Below are 18952 nucleotides of genomic sequence, written 5' to 3'. Positions count from 1 at the left end.
GACCCGGTTTAAAAAATTTGTCCAACGTTTGTTGTATTGAGTCCCCTTTTCTTTTCTTTTCTTTTTGCAATTCTTTGTAGCATTTAATAACTGTGTTAATGTCGCAAGAAATGTTTGCGCTGCGTTCTTCATTAGGATCGTTTTGAAGTAGGATGTTTATTCCTTGTTCGAAATGAGTAAGCGCATTCGATAAATCCTATGAGGTTAATTGTCGGCAAACAACTGGCTCTTGTTGTTCCTCATCAAATGTACAGTTTATTTTTAACTGTATTTCTTCTTTAGAAAGTGGTTCTCTATCAGCATCTAGCAAATCAATTACATTACATTCTTCCACATCCTCAAAACCAAGTTCATTTGCTAGGTTCAATATATTTTGTCTAATTTCAGAAAGGGGTTCAAATTCAGAATCATTACTTGTAATGCATGTTGTCAGATGTTGTCCACAGCATCTTTGATGTTGAATATTTTCCAGAACTCTTTAATTGACGATTCGCCATTGGTTTCATTTTAAAGTTTTCGAAAGATTCTTCATAAATAATATGCCTTAAAAGACGTTATTGCACCATGATCCATTGACTGGATTAGGGCTGTTGTTTTTTTTTAGGTAATTCAGATAAGTTAACTGGATGCCCTGGAGCATTATCCAATAGGAGCAAGAATTTGTTACTTAAATTTTTCTCCTACAAGTATTTTTTGACATCAGAGCAAAAATAATTTTTGAACTAATCTTCGAAGAGTATTTTGGTCATCCAAGCTTTTTTGTTGGACCTCCAAATGATGGGCAATTGTTTCTTGTTCAATCCTTTTAAAGCTCTTGGATTTTCAGAAGCATATACCAAAAGTGGTTTCAACTTAAAATCTCCTGCCGCATTAGCACCAAGGAGCAAAGTTAATCGCTCTTTGGACACCTTATATCCAGATGCAGCCCTTTCGTTTTTTTGAAATGGAAGTTCTCTCAGGCATTCGTTTCCAATAAAGTGCTGTTTTGTCCACATTAAAAACTTGTTGTGGAACGTATCCACTTCTTTCAATAATTGATTTCAAAATGTTTGGATAGGCTAGAGCTTCATCGCCGTCAGCACTAGCTGCTTCACCTTTCATTTTAATATTATGCAATTATGGCGATTTTTAAATTTTTCAAACCAACCGCGGCTTGCTAGAAAAGTTTCATTTGCCAGACCTTCACTAGTATCTTCACTCTTCAAATTTTCAAAAATACTTTATGCCTTTTCCTGGATAGTCATTTGGCTCATAGGCATCCTCTGTTGATTGTTGTCTTCAATCCATATGTTTAATAATTTTTCCATTCTTTCCATAGTGCTACTTCTTTGGCTTGTTAATTTTGAAATACTTAAAGGTGCAGCTGACTGTGAATGTGCATTAATTTTTTTTTTTTTTTGTTAGCACGAATTGTTTGAACCATAGATTTTGCAAGCCCTAATGCCTTACATATATCAACAATTTTTTCAGAAGCTTCAATATGACACAAAACATCTAGTTTAGTCTCTAGTGAGACAGATTTTCGGCTTCATTTTCTAACTCCATCACTCTCCAAATTTAAAGAATGTTTCGGGCTCATGTTTTCCCCAAATACATACTAGATTCTATTTAAAAAACAAAAAATAATAACAGTTATAATGTACACACTTTCAGATATTTCAAAAATTTCAAATAGCAACACGACTACATACACACTTTAATATGTATTTATATACAAATGCTTATTATGTACTTATCAACAATGTTTATAGTTGAAACAGAATGCAAGAAGAAACAAACACTTCTACTTTTGATACTGAGGATTTACCTAATTTACTAAACTGGTCACTAAATGCATCTACTCATGAGCACGTTTACAGAAGGTGAGGACGAATTATGTGCTACACAAAGGTTGCGCAACTACAAGACGACACAAGTAGCGTTCCTGCGCGGAGCGGTGCGGCCAGCATAGAACACATGACAAAAGACGTGCACAGGGGATTTCCTGACTTTTTGGCTGTATATTGAAAAATTGTAGGCCATATATTGAAATTTAGTCATAATTACACAAAAAGCCATATAAAGAGGGGCCGTATAGGGAGGTATTGTTTGTGGGGAGTAAGGTTTTAAAATGTGGCTCCCATTGAGAGTGAGATCCCAGCTTGCGCCTTATGGTAAATGCAGCCCTGTGCTCACTCACCATTAATTCTTTTATCCTGTTGTTTAGGCCTAACATGTTGATTCTCCAGCATTGTGTTTTTAAGGAAATTAACAGATAACTAAAAATATTTAATTATTACTTCCTGAAGTCAAATCTGCATTTTTGAGGGATTAATATGCTGGTATTAAACATGTGCATGCAGGCACATTTCCAGAACAAAGATGGAACAAGGAGAGATATAGGATAACCCAGAGTCCTATAATTACACCACCTATTGGCTTTGGTTGGGTGTTCTTGGCTGTTTGGCAGACAGTCAGCCCACCTGCCAAGAACACCCAACCAAAACCAATAGGTGATTATAGGACATCAGGTTAACCTGTATCTCTCCTGTTCCATCTTTGTTACAAAAGCATGCTTGCATGCATGTGTTTAATACCAGTGTATTAATCCCTGAAGATGCTGATTTAACTTCGGTGAAATACAGGAAGTAATAATTAAATATTTTTAGTTATCTAGTCTACATTGTTAATTTCCTTAAACAACACAATGCTAATTTTTCTGTCATTATATTCCTTACACTTGAACTTCTGATTTCATACTGAGGATGAAATATGAACCGCTCACAGAATACCTTGAATACGTCTTCTGCAGCAGTTACCACTTTCATCCATTAAACATCATCTTACCATGATTCTTTTTTGTACCCCACATATTGAAAAAACTCTTGAGGGTTTTTCTTGGCCTGATTTGCTAATTTCTGCTTGTACTGCATTTTTGCTGCCCTTACCAGTTGTCACCTGCACCTCATATTCTTCATGCAACTGATTATTACCATTATTCATCTTGTGCTGCCTCCAAAGAGCCTTCTTCTTCTTCCAAATTTCATTCTTAATCCCACATATTCATCCATTTGACAACTACAATATTCAGCATTTTGATCTTTGGAATATATTATTATTATTTATTATTATTACGGGCGACCCCAGGGAGTCCTTAGACTCATCGAGGAAGGCCCTAAACATCATGTCCACACAACTATTCGACATTCTCACAGTATCTATCATACCTTGCCTTGAACTCATTCACTGTCATAGCACTCACAACAGACTCTGACAGCTTATTCCACTCATTTACCACTCTAAAAGTAAAGAACCCAGCTCTAACACCCTTGCTAACCACACTCTTGCCCAGCTTCCATAAATGTCCCCTAGTTCTCCCACCATCAATCCTGATCTCAAAAATACCCTCTGGATTAATCCTATAGAAACCCTTTAGCAATTTGAATGTCTCAATCATACTCCCCTTTTTTGCCTATCAACTAATTTCTGCAACCCACAAATCTTCAACCTGTTCTCATATATCTGCATGAATATATCTCCACCTCCTCCCCATCAAGAAGATGGGGAGGAGGTGGAGATATATTCATGCATTTCTTTGTCAGTTCCCAAGCATCATTTATTTCCTTTTCACTGAATTCCTCATTCCATTCTATAGTTCAAGTTGTCTCTTAAGCTTGTCCTAATCATCAGTCCTTGTACCTTGTCCTTGTACCTCCACATATATACTTTCATCACAGAAGCCTTCATATGGCTAACCATAACCCATGTGATCATTTCATGATCACTTTCACCCATTGAGGGGAAGCGTGAACCCCCACTCACAATTTTACCCTTTGATGAAATGACTACATCTAAACCTCTTGATCTTTGTGTCCTCCTATGCATAATGCCTAAGATAGTTGTCTCTCAAGAACTCAAGAAATTCATTTTCCTTATTCCCAAAGGCTATATCTTCATTCCCATCTATACTGGCATAATTAAAATCATCCATAACAATCACCCTTCCCTTGTTCACTTACCCCAAGTTGTTTGTACATTTCTTCTTCACCTCAATCCATATTTATTATTATTATTATTATTATTCAGGCCTCCATGGAGTCAAAAGACTCATCGTGGGAGGTCCTTCCTAAGAAACACAGTCTATCAAGACTCATCGAGGGGAGGTTTCCCCCCCCCCCCCCCTAAGAAACACAAAGTCTCTCATACCACTCATTGACCGTTCTCGCTCTCACCACTCCATCAGGCAATGCATTCCATGGTTCAACCACCCTCCATGCAAAGAAACCACTCCTCACCCTCTTGCTCACAGTTTCCTTTAGTAACTTCTATGGATGGCCTCTTGTCATCACTTCTTCCCGCTGTTCAACCAAGCGAAAGAACTCCCCAGTGTCAACCCTGTAACCACCTCTCAACAATTTAAAAGTCTCAATCATATCACCTCTCCTTCTTCTATCCACCAAACTCTGCAGTCCACATTCCCTCAGCCGATCCTGATAACTATGCTTGTACAGTCCTGAAACCATCTTTGTTATCCGCCTTTGTACCCTTTCCATAGTTAATTTATCCCCTTCAAATCCTAGGGACCAAATCTGAGAACAATATCTGCTATTGTTACTCCTCACATCTGTATTCATTAGTTATCCTTGCACAGTTATTTTTCTTTTTACTCACAACATATCAAAAAGTAACTCTGAGATTTCCTTTGGTCTGCTTGATTAATTTCTTCCCATCTGATTTTCCTTTCTTACCATGTTGGTCACCCTTATTGCAACATTCAATTAAATATCTCTTCCTGTTAACCTTCACCTCACACCACACTGCCTCAAAACTTTGCCACAATTGACCATTGCCACTATTTCCCTCTTTCATGTCTACTTTGTGTAAACATAATTTTTCCATTCTATCATCAGCAACACTCCTCTCCCGTGTTGTACTTTCTATCCTCACAAAAAATATTCTTCCCTTCCATTTCTATTCCCATAAGATTTTCATCTTTATTCAACCATGTTTCACTTATTCCAATGATTTTTGAGTGAATAAACTCGATTAGTGAAACATTTTCATCTCCCTTATTTCTGATTCTCCTGGCATTTGTAAATAAACATACTAGTTCACTTTTAGATCTCTAATTAGTTCTACCCAATTTTTCCATCGGTCTCAACCACCCTATTCACATCTTGATCCATTCCATTCCTGTACTGATCATCCCATATGTACATTCGCTACTACTTCCAACATCCACTTTCTCTATGCCATGTCTCTCTGTCCATTCAGGCTCACCACTGCCATTTCCCTGTTACTCTTGCATTCCCATTCTCTTTTCATTTCTTTGTTTTTAATAATCATATTTCTTGCCAATTATGGTGATCGGTTAAATCTCCTTTTTTTTTTTTTTTTTTTTTAAATAATTAGTAATCCAATATTCCATTTATCTGACTTCTTCCTGCATCCAAATGTAGATACAGGAAGAATGTTCCTACATCTATATCTGCTTTTAATAGTTCATTTGGTATAACATCTATATGAGCTGTTTTTTTATTTTTACTTTCTTGTAATGCTTTTGGTATCTCACTTTTTAAAAAGAAATTTTTGGTATCTATTTTTAATATTTTCTTTTCTTTCTGGTATTTGAATTTCTTTTTCATATTTTTCTCTTTTCATTACCTCTTTAATGAAGTATTCTACCAGTCTTTCTATTTTCTTTTTATTATTATTTATTTCCTTGTTTGTCTTTAATAACATCCAGTCTTCTTCTTTTCTTGCCTCTCATTGTTCTCATAATATTACATATATAGTGATATTCTTGGACTTTGCAAGAGCATTTGGTAGACTACCACCTGATAAGTTGTACAAGCTGCAGATGATGGAATAGATAGTATATTGGTTAGATGGATTGGAGATTGGCTCTCTGAATGAATGATAACAAGTTCTGTATGATGGAGCAGTGTCTCAGAAAAGGAGAGCAACCAGTGGCATGTCCCAGGCTTTCTGTTCTTGGGCCTTTGCTGTTTAACTTGTTTGTAAATGATATATCTTGTGAACTGATTGGAAATCTTCAATTGTTTGCTGATGATGCAAAGTTGGAAAGAATTATAAGTAGCACCACTGATATTAATTCTCTTCATGAAGATTTGAATGGACTTTTAACTTGGACAAAGGGGTGGGGTTGTAGTTTTAATATTATTAAGTGCAAGGTGTTGCATTTTGGAGTGCAGAAATATAAGGCTGTATACTATATTGATGGTGCTGTATTGGAGGAAGTGGATGAGATTCAAGATTTGAGAGTGATAGTTGACAGCAAACTGAAGTTTAGAGGCGTGTTGCAAAGACTGCACATTGTAATTCCACTATGATATGAAGTACTCTGATATGTAGGGATAGGGAGGTTGTTGTTGTGCCACTGTATAAAGCATTGGTCAGATCACACTTGGGCTGTTGTGCTCAGATTTGGTCACCTGGTTTTCAATGTGATGTAGAAAAAACATTGGAGAAGATCCAGAGTAGAGTGATTAAGATAACATCAGGATTCTGGAATGCTAGCTATGGAGAGAGAGAGAGAGGTTGAAGAAATGTGGGGCACAGTTTGGTGAATAGGAGGAAAAGAGGTGATATAGATAGAGATATTTAGGCTAATGAGAGGATTTTATCAAATTAATCCAGAGGGGATTATGCGTGGAATGCATTACTGGAATATGTTGTTAATGTAGGGAGTGTTAAGGATTTTAAGATTTAGTATGATAGATTTGTTGTCAGTTGAATGAATCTCCCACAGTGAGTGTGCTGACTCCATGGAGGGTGTAGTAATAATAATAATAACAATACAGCAATCCCTCGATTAATGCACCTAGTAGCAAGGCTTATATGTTGGTCATAAATAACTGGTAATTAGCTTACGGAATTAACAACGCATATAAAGTATATTAATTAAAGGCAACTTAAATGAATAACTTCTGTATTTCGGCAACATCACGTTGCCATCTTCAGGAACATAAAAATATGGTATGTGCACGTAGGCACTAACAAAAGCAAATGAGGAAGATGAAGAAGAAGAGCTAATCTCTAGAGTTAATCTCGGCTGTATATGGAAATACAACTTCTGCATTACTTCAACCTTGGTATCACTTCTGGGTCTAACTCCCACTGAAGAGACCTCAATAAATGTCGAAAGTGGTCTGGGCAGTGGCTCTTCTCATAATGCATAGCATTATACATGTAAAGATATGTGCTTTGCATTATGGGATACTAAGGCAATTGATATTAAGTTATTAGTCTCTTTGGAATAGCTTAAAGAATGCCATTGTAACAACAAGTATTGAAGAAGTAGGTTATGTGAATAATATAAAACAACAGGAATGGATGACAGATGAGATTCTTTCTCCTATTGATACAAGAAGAATGTACAAAAACAAAAACCTAGCCAGATATACAGAAACACATAACATCATCAAGAAAAAAATAAAAGAAGCCAAGGAAAATTGGATGAAAAATTTATGTACTAAATTGAACTGCTTCAAAAGAAACATGATAATTTCAATTTGTATAAGAAAATCAACGAAATTTCCTCAAAACTCAGGAAAAAGCAAATAGTGTTTCTAAGAGATGAAAATGGAAAAATAGAGAAGAAGAGAATAAAGCACAGATTTGGATAAAATATGTAACAGAACTTTTCAATGATACTAGACAGAAGCCTATAAATATAAAAGATAACATTCAAGGACCAGCAATCATGAAATGCGAAATAGAGAATACTATACGAACAAGTAAAACAGGAAAAGCCAGTGGACCAGATGGTGTGCAGACAGAATTTTTAAAATTAATAGAACCAGATAACATCAAACTTCTTGAAAAACTAGTTAATAAAATATATGAAAGTGATGAATTTCCATCAGATTGGCTCAAATCTACATTTATCACTATCCCAAAGAAACCCAAAGTGAATTCCTGTGATGACTTCTGACTTATTAGTCTAATGAGCCAAACATTAAAAATATTTTTGAAAGTAATTCAGAATTGCATTTATAGAAAAAGTGAAGAAACTCTAAGTGAAACACAATTTGGCTTTCGGAATGGTTTTGGTACTAGAGAGGCCCTTTTCTGTACCCAAATATTGATACAAAAATGCATAGAAAAACAGAAATCTGTCTTTATGTGTTTCATAGATTTTGAAAAAGCATTCGACAAAGTCAGACACACTAACTTAATAGAAGTCCTTAAACAAATAAGGCTAGACGAACAAGACATAAGACTAATAACAAATCTGTATTGGAATCAGTCAGCTACCGTTCAATTAGACAACATTACCACCAGTGATATTAACATCAAAAGAGGAGTGAGACAAGGATGTGTGCTCTCACCACTCCTGTTCAACATATATGCAGAGGTAATCTTTAAAAAAGCATTGGAAGAATGTCCAGAGGGAATCACAATAAATGGAAAGATTGTTAACAACCTACGATATGCAGATGACACCGTGCTGATTGCAGATAATATTATGGATCTCCAAAAACTCATTGACAGAGTATACATAGAAAGCCAAAGAATGGGAATAAATATAAACATCAACAAGACAAAATACATGATCATCAGCAAACATCCAGCCTCATCAATGAAACTGACACTCAATGGGGAAAAATATTGATCATGTGTCAAGATATAAATATCTTGGTTGCTGGCTTAATGAACGGTGGGATCCAGAAATAGATATAAAGACAAGGATTGAAGTTGCACGGCAGTCCTTCATGAAAATGAGAACACTATTCTGCAATAAAGACCTAAACATGGAAGTCAGATACCAAATGCTGAGATGCTATGCATGGTCTATTCTGCTCTATGGAGTTGAAACATGGACATTGAAGGCGACAGCCATCAAGAAAATTGAAGCCTTTGAGATGTGGCTATACAGAAGAATTCTAAAGATATCATGGACAGAAAAAATTACCAATGAAGATGTCTTAAAATCCATTGGCAAAGCTAAACATCTTGTACAAATAATCAAGAAACGAAAAACATCATATCTTGGCCACATCATGAGAAACAGCAAATACCAACTTCTACAAACTATTTTGGTAGGAAGAATTGATGGCAAAGGAACTAGAGGAAGAAAAAGAATATCATGGTTTGACAACATCAAGATGTGGACAGGAAAGAACAGTGCACAACTGCTCAGATTAGTGCAGTTTTTTTGCCAAGATGGTTGCTGACCTTTTATAGAAGATAGCACAATGAGAAGAAGAAGTCTCTATATACGAGTTGCCCTGTCATGAAGTTACTTCATGTGCAAACTTTGTTTGCTTACACTTGGATAAAGGATGAAACCAAGAATATAATTTCTTGGCATGTTTTTTAATTTATATCAGGGCTGGTCCAATCTTAGGTAATCTGAGGACCACATGAAAAAAAAAAAAAGATTCACCCGAGGGCCACATCCAAAATAATAAATACAGTACATGTATTAAATTACTTGGAGAGTCCTACCATTAGTTAGGTTTAGCAGGCACTTCGAAAATTTCATAAGAAAGAAAAGTCATGGTGCTTATAAAAGTTCTTATTGAAACAACAGAGAAGAAACAATTTTTATTTCATTTTAGCGAGAGCTCTGCAGTAGTTCAGCTTCGTTTACTAAATTACCTATATCAATTTATTCTTGTAGTCGCCAATTGCAGTAAATTTGCAAGAGAATTATCTGTCAATGAACATCTGTACTTTGATTTAATGAATTTCATCGTTGGAAAAGTGCTTTTTCAAAGATATGTGTACCTGAGCATTGAGCACATCTTTGATTGTTTGATGATAAGTTATAATAAAATTTATTAAGTAGAAGTAGATTACTAAAGATAACATGGAAATAAATCACAATGTGTATCTAGTAATTTGGTGAGCAGCAGCAGTAACACACTCGAACAAATGAACAAATGAACAACACTAAATTTGCACTCACGTTCCCCATAAGTGCCCGGAGCATGTGCATTGGATCAAAATAGAGTAAGAATGCTTCTTTGACACATCTGATAGTTGAAAAACACGTGCGTATATGGTGATGTAAAAAGACCAAATAAAATTACCAACATTGAGATTATCGATTAGTGATAGAATTAAAATATCTAATTTTAATTCTATCACTCGTTCGTTACATTCGATTCAAATACACAATCTATTGAAATTGTTATTTTATTTTTTCGGTTGTGAAAATCAAAACCCACAGGTGGACTGCACAAAATTGCATGGGCTACATCTGGCCTGTGTTTTGGACAGCCCTAATTTATATTATGCGGATAGTTTTTCGTACCTAAAGATTTAACTCTACTTCTTCTGCAACTTCTCCCACTTAAGTGGGGTCACTGTTGATGATGAGTCTCCTCCACATCCTCCTGTCTTGGAGTGTCACCACATCCAAGTTCTTCATCCTCAAGTCCTCTTCTACCAGCTCCCTCCATCTCTTCTTTGGCCGCCCATGCTTCCTCCTTCCTTGCACATCTATCTGCATGATCCTTCTTCCCACATATTCGTCCTCCCTCCTCATCACATGACCAAACCATTTCAACCTTGCCTCCTGTATCTTCGCTCCTAAGTTTCTAACTTTCACTGTTCCCCTCACATAGTAATTTCTCAGACGAACCTTTCTGGTCACACTGCACATCCACCTAAGCATTCTCATCTCTGCTACTTCCATCCTGCTGATGTTATTTTTCCTCAGGGTCACAGTTTCTATTAACATACGTCATAGCTGGCTTCACTACTGTCCTATAGGTTTTGCCTTTCAGATTGATCGGCACCCTCTTATCGCATAACACTCCCGCCATCTCCCTCCAGTTCCTCCAACCCGCTTATATCCTGCATCCCACTTCCTTCTCACCTCCTCCATCTTCTTCCACTGTTGAACCTAAGTATCTAAAGTCCCTCACCTTCCTGATGACATTTCCTTCCAGCTCCTGGCTGCCACCCACTGTGTAACACATATACGCTGTCTTACTTCTGCTCAGTCTCATACCTCTCTCTTCCAGTACTTTTCTCCATCTTTCCAGTTTAGTTCCCGCTTCTTCTCTTGAATCTGCACACAGCAAGATGTCATCTGCATGCAACATTGTCCAAGGCGCATCTTCTCTCACCTCCTCCGTCACCACCTCCATCACAATGTTAAACAGATACGGATTTAATGCTGACCCTTGATGCAAGCCAACTGTTACTTGAAAACTTTCTGTCTGTCCCAGACAAGTCCGAACACTTGTCTTCACATTTCTATACATCTCCCGCACCAACCTGACATATTTCTCCGGAACCTTCTTCTCCCTCAGACACTTCCAGAATCCTTGCCTTGGCAAGGATTCTGGAGGTGTCTGAGGGAGAAGAAGGTTCATATGCTTTCTCCAGATCAATAAATGCCAGATGTAGCTCCCGTTGTTTCTCTCGAAATTTTTGCATCATCTGCCATAACCCAAAGATAGCATCTGTTGTTGATCTGCCAGGCATGTATCCAAATTGTTCCTTTGCAATCTCCACCTCCTTCCTCAGTCTTCCATCAAGAACTCTTTCTAGGATTTTCATTGTGTGGGACATCAACTTTATTCCTCTGTAATTTTTACAGTCTTGTGCATCCCCTTTACCCTTGTAGATGGGGACAAGAGTACTCTCCCTCCATTCCTCAGGTATATTTTCCTGTTGGCAAACTTTCACGAACAGGTCCCACAGCAGGTCAATTCCCTCTTCTCCCAGTGCCTTCCATGTCTCCATTGGAATCCTGTCAGGGCCCACCGATTTTCCATTCCTCATCCTCTTCATGGCCTCCATCACTTCCACTCTACTGATGTTCTGCACCATCCCCTCAGAAGGCTGCCCATCTTCTCTGTGAGTCCTTGCATTTTCCTCATTCAAAAGACCCTCAAAGTATATTCTCCATCTGTTTCTTATGTCCACATCCCTCCATAATACTCTTCCTTCAGCGTCTTTGATCTGCCTCACATGTTAGATGTCCTTTGCTGCTCTCTTTCTACATTTCGCTAGTTGGTAAATTTTTCTCTGTCCTTCCTTTGTTTCTAATTGATCATACAGATCTTGATATGCCATGGCCTTCGCCTGTGCCACAACTCTCTTGACTTCTTGCTTTCTTTCTCTGTACACCTCTCTGTCCTCTTCCACTCTTGACTCATCCGACTTCTGCTTTGCCTTCCTCTTAGCTGTCACTGCCACTTGTACATTATTATTCCACCACCAACCCTCCTTCTGCTCTCTAATCTTTCCAGATGTCTCACCAAGCACCTCGATTGCGCAGCTCAGGATTACTTTTGAATTATGTTTCCACCAATCATGTACACTTTCCAGTTCATCCGAAATCCTCTTTAACACCCTCTCCCTAAAACGATTCCTCACCCTCTCTTCTTTTAAGCGAAACCACTTAATTGTCTTCATCCCATGGCTTCCAGAGGTTCTTTTCTTCAATCTTATTTTAAAGTCTGCACACAGCAGTCGGTGTTGTGTTGCTGTGCCACTTGATCTGTTGGAATTACTTTACAATTTGTCACAACCTTAAGATGTTTTCTTCTAGTCAAAATGTAGTCAATTTGTGAACTGTGTTACCACTCCTAAATATTATCAAATGTTCTTCCCTCGTAGAAAAACGAGTTCACAATTGCCAGATCAAACGCTACTGCAAAGTCCACAACCCTCTCTCCTTCCTGGTTCATCATTCCCACTCTGTGGCCACCATGCACCCTTTCACAGTCTCTGTTCTGTTTCCCTATGTGTCCGTTCAAGTCTCCTCCAACAATCACCATCTCGTTTTCTTCCAGTTCCCTCATTTCTTCATGTAACATGTTCCAGAACTCATCTTTCTCCTCTGCTGTACAGCCCCGCAAGTTGGCTGTACACCAGAGGAGATTGTAAAACTGTAAAGATTTAACTCTACTACATGCCTTTATTCTATTTATGTTTCATAGAATTGTATTTCACTCACTAGGATGAGTCAAGAGGCTTGACATACTATATATATATATATATATATATACTATTTAATATGTACCTTATATATCCATAATCTAAACATTGTAGTTTAAATCTGCTATGTTTACTGGATACTCAGTTTACATTCTAGAATAATTATATAGAATAATAATTAACTATACAAAAATTTAATTAGTATAAACATATTGGTATCATTAAGTGAATATGAATAATTTCCTTGAAATGTTTGTGCATAGTGTTCGTCCAGTTTGGACCTATCAAATGTGTGTAAAGATGTCTACATGTATAAGTCTACATGCACCAGAGAAGAATAGAGATCTGCAAGTTGTCCAACTGTGTCATGCAGTCTGCACACAAGAGTATACAAGGAACATGCAGGTAGATTGTTATGTCTGTACATAAATGCTAGGAGTATCAGAAACAACAGGGCAGAATTTGTTGCTTAATCAATATATCAATATGTTAGGACCTAAGATTGTAGGCATTAGTGAGACCTGGCTATCAGAATCAGGCATACTAATTGGTATCAAGTGTAAAGGGTACACTATTTTTAGGAAGGGGCATGCTGCTAATGATATCAGATGACTTGAATCCAGTTAGAGTTAAGACCTATGATTGCAGTAGTACTACTAACAGTATTTCATGTAATAGTGAGTTTGAAGCCATCTGGTGTGAGGTGGAATCTAACAAGACCAATTACATTGTCGGGTATTGTTACAGACCTGGTGGATCGGTTGCTAGTGATGAAGAAATGCATCACCAAATAGACCAGATGAGCACGAAAAGAGTAATCATAATGGGAGAGTTTAATTATCCACATAATAATTGGATAGCAGTAGAATCTTATGAGAAGAATGAAAATGCATTTATTAAGCTGTTGCGGGACAACTTCCTCAAGCAGCATGTGACAAAAGGAACTCGAAGTCAAAGAGTGTTGGATTTGATTATAGTGTCAGAGGGCGGTGCAGTTAAAGACGTAACTATTCTGCATCCGGTTGGTGATAGTGATCATGCGGTACTCACTTTGGAAGTGACTAAGTTTTTGAATGTTCCATTCAGAAAAAGTTACATGGTGAACTACAAAGCAGGAAATTATGACCAACTGAGGAGTATACTGAGTTCAGCGGAATGGGATCAGTTGCTGGATGGGAAGAATATTGACAGTGCATGGGAAGCATTTAAACAATACTTAAATTATGTGATATCAGAATGTGTCCCAAGAGTTCGAAGAATAAACAGAGTAGGAGTCAAATGGATGTGTAATCTTATTAAGCAAGATATTCATAAAAAAAGGATGATGTGAAATTAATACAGTTTACATAAGATGATGTCCGTTATCACAACTGTTATATGGAAAGCAAAGTCTGAGTATGAAAAGAAACTGGCTCTACATGCTAAAAACAACCCACACGCTATCGATATGCTGCAAGTAAAAGAAGTAATGAATATGAAAGAATAGCTCTTCTAAATGCAGATGACATGAGGGTTACAGATGCAGAAAAGGTTGTTCAACTAATGAGTGCCCATTATGTTAAAAGCTATCAACCTGGTGTACATGATATTGAGCTCACCTGCTACCCTTTCGCTGGATTAAGAAACTCAGGTGTATGAGGACAAGGTATTAGAGTTGTTACACAAACCGAATAAGAATTCAGCAATAGGGACTGATGGGATATCAGCACGTATGCTAAAAGAGTGTTCAGCTGAACTGGCTATTCGTTTGACCAGGCTGTTTAATATGAGTCACAGAACAGTGAAGATTCTGCTGGAATGGAAAGAATGTATGGTAATTCCTATAATACAAGGGTGGTGCAATGACCGATGTATCCAACTATCGACCAATTGGTATCGCAGGAGTGGTGGTGAAGATTTTGGAAAAATTGGTTAGGGCTCGCATTCAGAAATAGGTTGAGAGTGAATCTCTACTTTGCAATGAGCAACATGGGTTTACTAAGGGAAGGTCATGTTTTAGCAACTTGCCACATTCTCTAACAATGTTACCATTGAACTAGACAAGTGGAATGGATACACCATGATACTTTTGGATTTTGCTAAGGCATTTGGCAGAATACAGCATGGTAGACTTGCATAAATTGCAGAATTTGGGTGGTTTGGGTTATAGAATACTATCATGGATAAGAGGATGGCTGACTGACAGATATCAAGAAGTGGTTTATGGGGGTGTGAGTCTGCAAGATTTAAGGTAACCAGTAGTGTACCACAAGGATCAGTGCTTAGTCCACTGTTATTCAGGCTGTACATTAAGGACATTGTTAAGGATTTGACAAGTGACATATAGCTATTTGCTGATGATGCAAAAATAGGAAGGGTAATCAGGAATGATTCTGCAAGTACTGCTGATATGCAGTACTTGCAGAATGATTTGAATAGGTTGGAAATGTGGGCATGGGAAAATGGATGTCAGTTCAATGTGAGTAAATGTAAAGTCATTCACTTTGGCATGATTAGATATCCAATGTTGTATTATATTGGTGGGCTTATGCTAGAAGAAGCTGATGAGGCTAGGGATCGTGGGGTGTTAGTAGGTAGGAAGTTGAAGTTCAGGGGCCATGTAGCAAAGATTGCAAATACAACTCAAAAGATAATTGGAATGCCGAAACGAACGTTCACATGTAAACATAAGGATATCATTTTGTCTCTTTACAAGACTTTGATGAGACACAGACTATTGTGCTCAGATCTGGTCTCCTGGTTTGGAGAAAGTGCAAAGGAGAATGTTAAAAATGATATCAGGATTGTGGAATACTGATTATGAAGACAGATTGAGAATTTGTAGACTTCAGACACTTATAAACAGGAGAAAGAGCTGTGATGTGATTGAGACTTACAAACTTCTGAAAGAGATTTTAATTGATGGAATTTTTCAATTTATGGAGTGGGGAAAGGGAAAGAAATAATCCTTGGAAGCTGAGAATAAATGAAATGCTGCTGAGAAGGGGATAAGGGCTGGATTTTTTTCTCATAGGGTGGTGCGTGATGGGGAATGGATTTCCATTGGATGTTGTGAATGCAAGCAGTGTCAATGAATTCAAGAATAATTATGACAGCTGGTGCATGCAGTATGTAGCCTCCCTCAATGAGTCTCTGACTCGCTGGAGGGCTGACTTAATAATAAAAATAATAATTCTTTGATTTTTATTCTTGTTTTGTTTCCTGAATGAATTATATATTTTTCAATTTTTATTTTTTGAAAATATTTGCAGAACGAAAAAGAGTTCCGAAATCCCAAAACACTGTACAATATGTGAATCCTCAGATTGCCTTAGATTCAAAAAAGAAGAGGAGAAGCCTAAGAAAAACGATGATAATAGAATCTTCGGGTGAATCCGAACGTGAAGACATTTTCAAGGATGCTTCACTTCTTAGTAAAAGTATGTTCTATGTAATTTTGCTTCATGAATGCATGAATCATACTGCAGAAAACTAATGCATAAACTGTAATTTAATAAACAATGTTGTAGAATCTGTCATTTATACTACATGCTATTTTACCTTTCCTTCTTTCCTAGCATTTCTTAATATCAAAAAAGTTAATATATTAAAATATATAGGTTAATTATTGATTAAAAATATATAGGTAATTAAAGTTATATTTAAGCTATAATGTTCATTATAAAGATTTGTATTGTGTTGTGTAATTAAATGACTCCTCCTCCTTCCAAAGTCATGGGAAAGAATGCTTTTGCCATCATTCACCCCCTATCCATTGCCATCCTTATTGTTTTGTGTGCGTTATCTGCATATGCATCTGGGTATATTTACATGATTCTGATTTCCTTAACACTTGTTCCAGAAATTTCTGCCTTGGCATTCCACATCATCTTTCCACATCTCTTATCCATCCTTCCTTTCCTTCAAAAATTATTTTCAAGAAATTGCCTAGGAGAGGTCCTATTTATTTCCCTCTTTTATTTTCCATTGTCCTGATAATATATCTGTTCTCTGCTATTCTGTTATTCTATGTTATTTCTTTCTTTTTTTTTTTTTTTTTTAACATGAACTGGATCCTGAAATGTTGATTGTTTAGAAGTGTTAAAATGTTGAGAGTATCCAGGCCATGTGGTCAAATAGAGCACACATGATAGGCAGCAAGTTAGCGATGGTGAGTGGTAAGACAGCGGATGTGCAAGGTAGTGAAAATGCGATTAGCATAAATGGCAATGAGAAAGAAGAGTTAAAAGTGGAGTTAGTAAAAATGACGCAAGAGATAAAACGTATAAGGAATGAACTGAGGAGAATTACAGATTTGCATGAAAATGTGAGGAAGAATTGGATGAAAGATTTGAAATAAATATTGAATGATGTATGGGGATTCGATGAATAAAGGTATGGTGAGTGAAAAGGTGCACAAGGTTTGTTTTCCACATGGTGGAATGAGCAGTGTGATTGAAGCTTGGATAAGAGGATTTTGCAAGTAAAAGAGTTGGTAGCAGTAGTTGGCACAAATAATTTGACTGTTAACAAGGAGACTGTTAAGGAGAGTGAAAGATAACATTGTGGGAGGTAAGGCAATCAGCATGTTGCCAAGTATGGTAATGATGAGTTGAGAAGACAAGTGAAGTTTTGAGTGCTAGCAGAGTTGTGGAAGGAGAAAGGAGTTCATTTTGTGAATGTGAAAGGAGTTCATTTTGTGGACCAATTTGAGGGACGGATAGACCTGTATAAAAGAGATGGGCTACATTTAAATGGAATTGGTTGAGTCAGTTGGAGAAACTGTTGCTGCAAGAGAAAATAATGACTGAAGTGAATGTAATACCTGAGGAAGTAAGAAGTGTTGTGGAAGAGCAGGAGAGTAAGTTAGGCGAGTTTGCAAATGGAGAGGTGAGTGGCATGAGTGGAGAGAATGAGAGAGAAGGAACACAGGGAGACACTGCATGAGAAGTGTAGATGATGGTTTTAGGAGTAGATGTGACAGAGCACAAGAAAGGATTAAGATAGCCAAGGATGTGTAGGGGTGACACATTCTTGGTCTGCTTTAGGTCTGGAGAGGAGTGTAATATTATTATTATTATAAAAAACCCATGGAGTCCAAGACTCATTGTGGGAAGTTCACTGTTACACACATAGTTTATCATACCGCACCTTAAATATGTTCACTGTCTCTGCACTCACCACACTCTTGGGCAATGCATTCCAATCACTCACCACTCTCCAAGCAAACAACCAGTTCCTCATCCCCTTGCTCACACTCTCCTTATACAGCTTCCAGGGATGACCTCTTGTATTTTTCCTATCTTCACCTATTCTGTGCAAAACTTCCCCAATATTAATCTGATTATAACCTCTGAACAGCTTATATGTCTCAATCATATCCCTTCTCCTTCTTATATCCGTCAATTTCTGCAAATTGCATTTTGTCAGTCTGTTTTCATACTCAACATTCCAGAGACCAGAAACTACGTTAGTCAGTCATCTCTGAACCTTTTCCAGTACATCTTTTTGAAAACCAGGTGACCAAATCTGTACACAGTGATTCATATGTGGCCTGATCAAAGCTTTATGCAATGGAACCATAACATCCTTACTTCTTCAAGTTAGTGCCCTCCACATCATTCCATTATCCACTTTGCTGTCCTTACAATTTTGGCAACATGTCCCCCAAATTTTAGGTCCTTATCTACAATCACTTCCAGATCTCTAATCTTCTCTACCTCTTCCAAGATATTTCCACCAATTGTGTACTCTACATCCCATCTCTGCTTCCCAAATTTCAAAACCTTAGATCTCTTCCTCACCACTGACCCTTCCAAATACACAGTGAAAGTAGTGGGCCACCTAGGTAATTCTGACCACAATCTAGTGCTCATTTCCTCCCCCATGCAACAATTCTTACACAGCCACTCCCATACAAGAGTAGTTTGGCATTATAACAGTGCCAAGTGAGACAGTCTCTGCAACTTTTATGCCACATTCCCATTATTGGACTATTACTTCCGGCTATCCAACCCAAACATATGCACTGAACTTATTACCAAAGTAATCCTCACCGGCATAGAAA

At 37.4% G+C, this 18952-nt stretch overlaps 1 protein-coding gene across 5 annotated transcripts in view; it reads left to right on the top strand.

Annotated features, from left to right (window-relative positions):
- LOC150092419 (uncharacterized) overlaps nt 1–18952 on the top strand; it is a 209242-nt gene that overhangs the window by 129995 nt on the left and 60295 nt on the right. For all 5 annotated transcript variants that reach the window (XM_090414940.1, XM_090414943.1, XM_090414942.1 and 2 more), the window contains one exon: nt 16158–16325. In XM_090414940.1, the coding sequence (XP_090271066.1) occupies nt 16158–16325 (168 nt within the window). The remainder of the gene's footprint in view (nt 1–16157; nt 16326–18952) is intronic.

The sequence above is a fragment of the Typopeltis vanoorti genome, chromosome 26 (genome assembly GCF_054136105.1).
Source record: "Typopeltis vanoorti isolate ZY-2024b chromosome 26, IOZ_Tvanoo_1.0, whole genome shotgun sequence".
In the NCBI taxonomy this organism is placed as follows: Eukaryota; Metazoa; Arthropoda; class Arachnida; order Uropygi; family Thelyphonidae; genus Typopeltis; species Typopeltis vanoorti.
The sequence above is the reverse complement of the archived record's forward strand: the minus strand, read 5'-3'. Positions and strand labels throughout refer to the sequence as shown.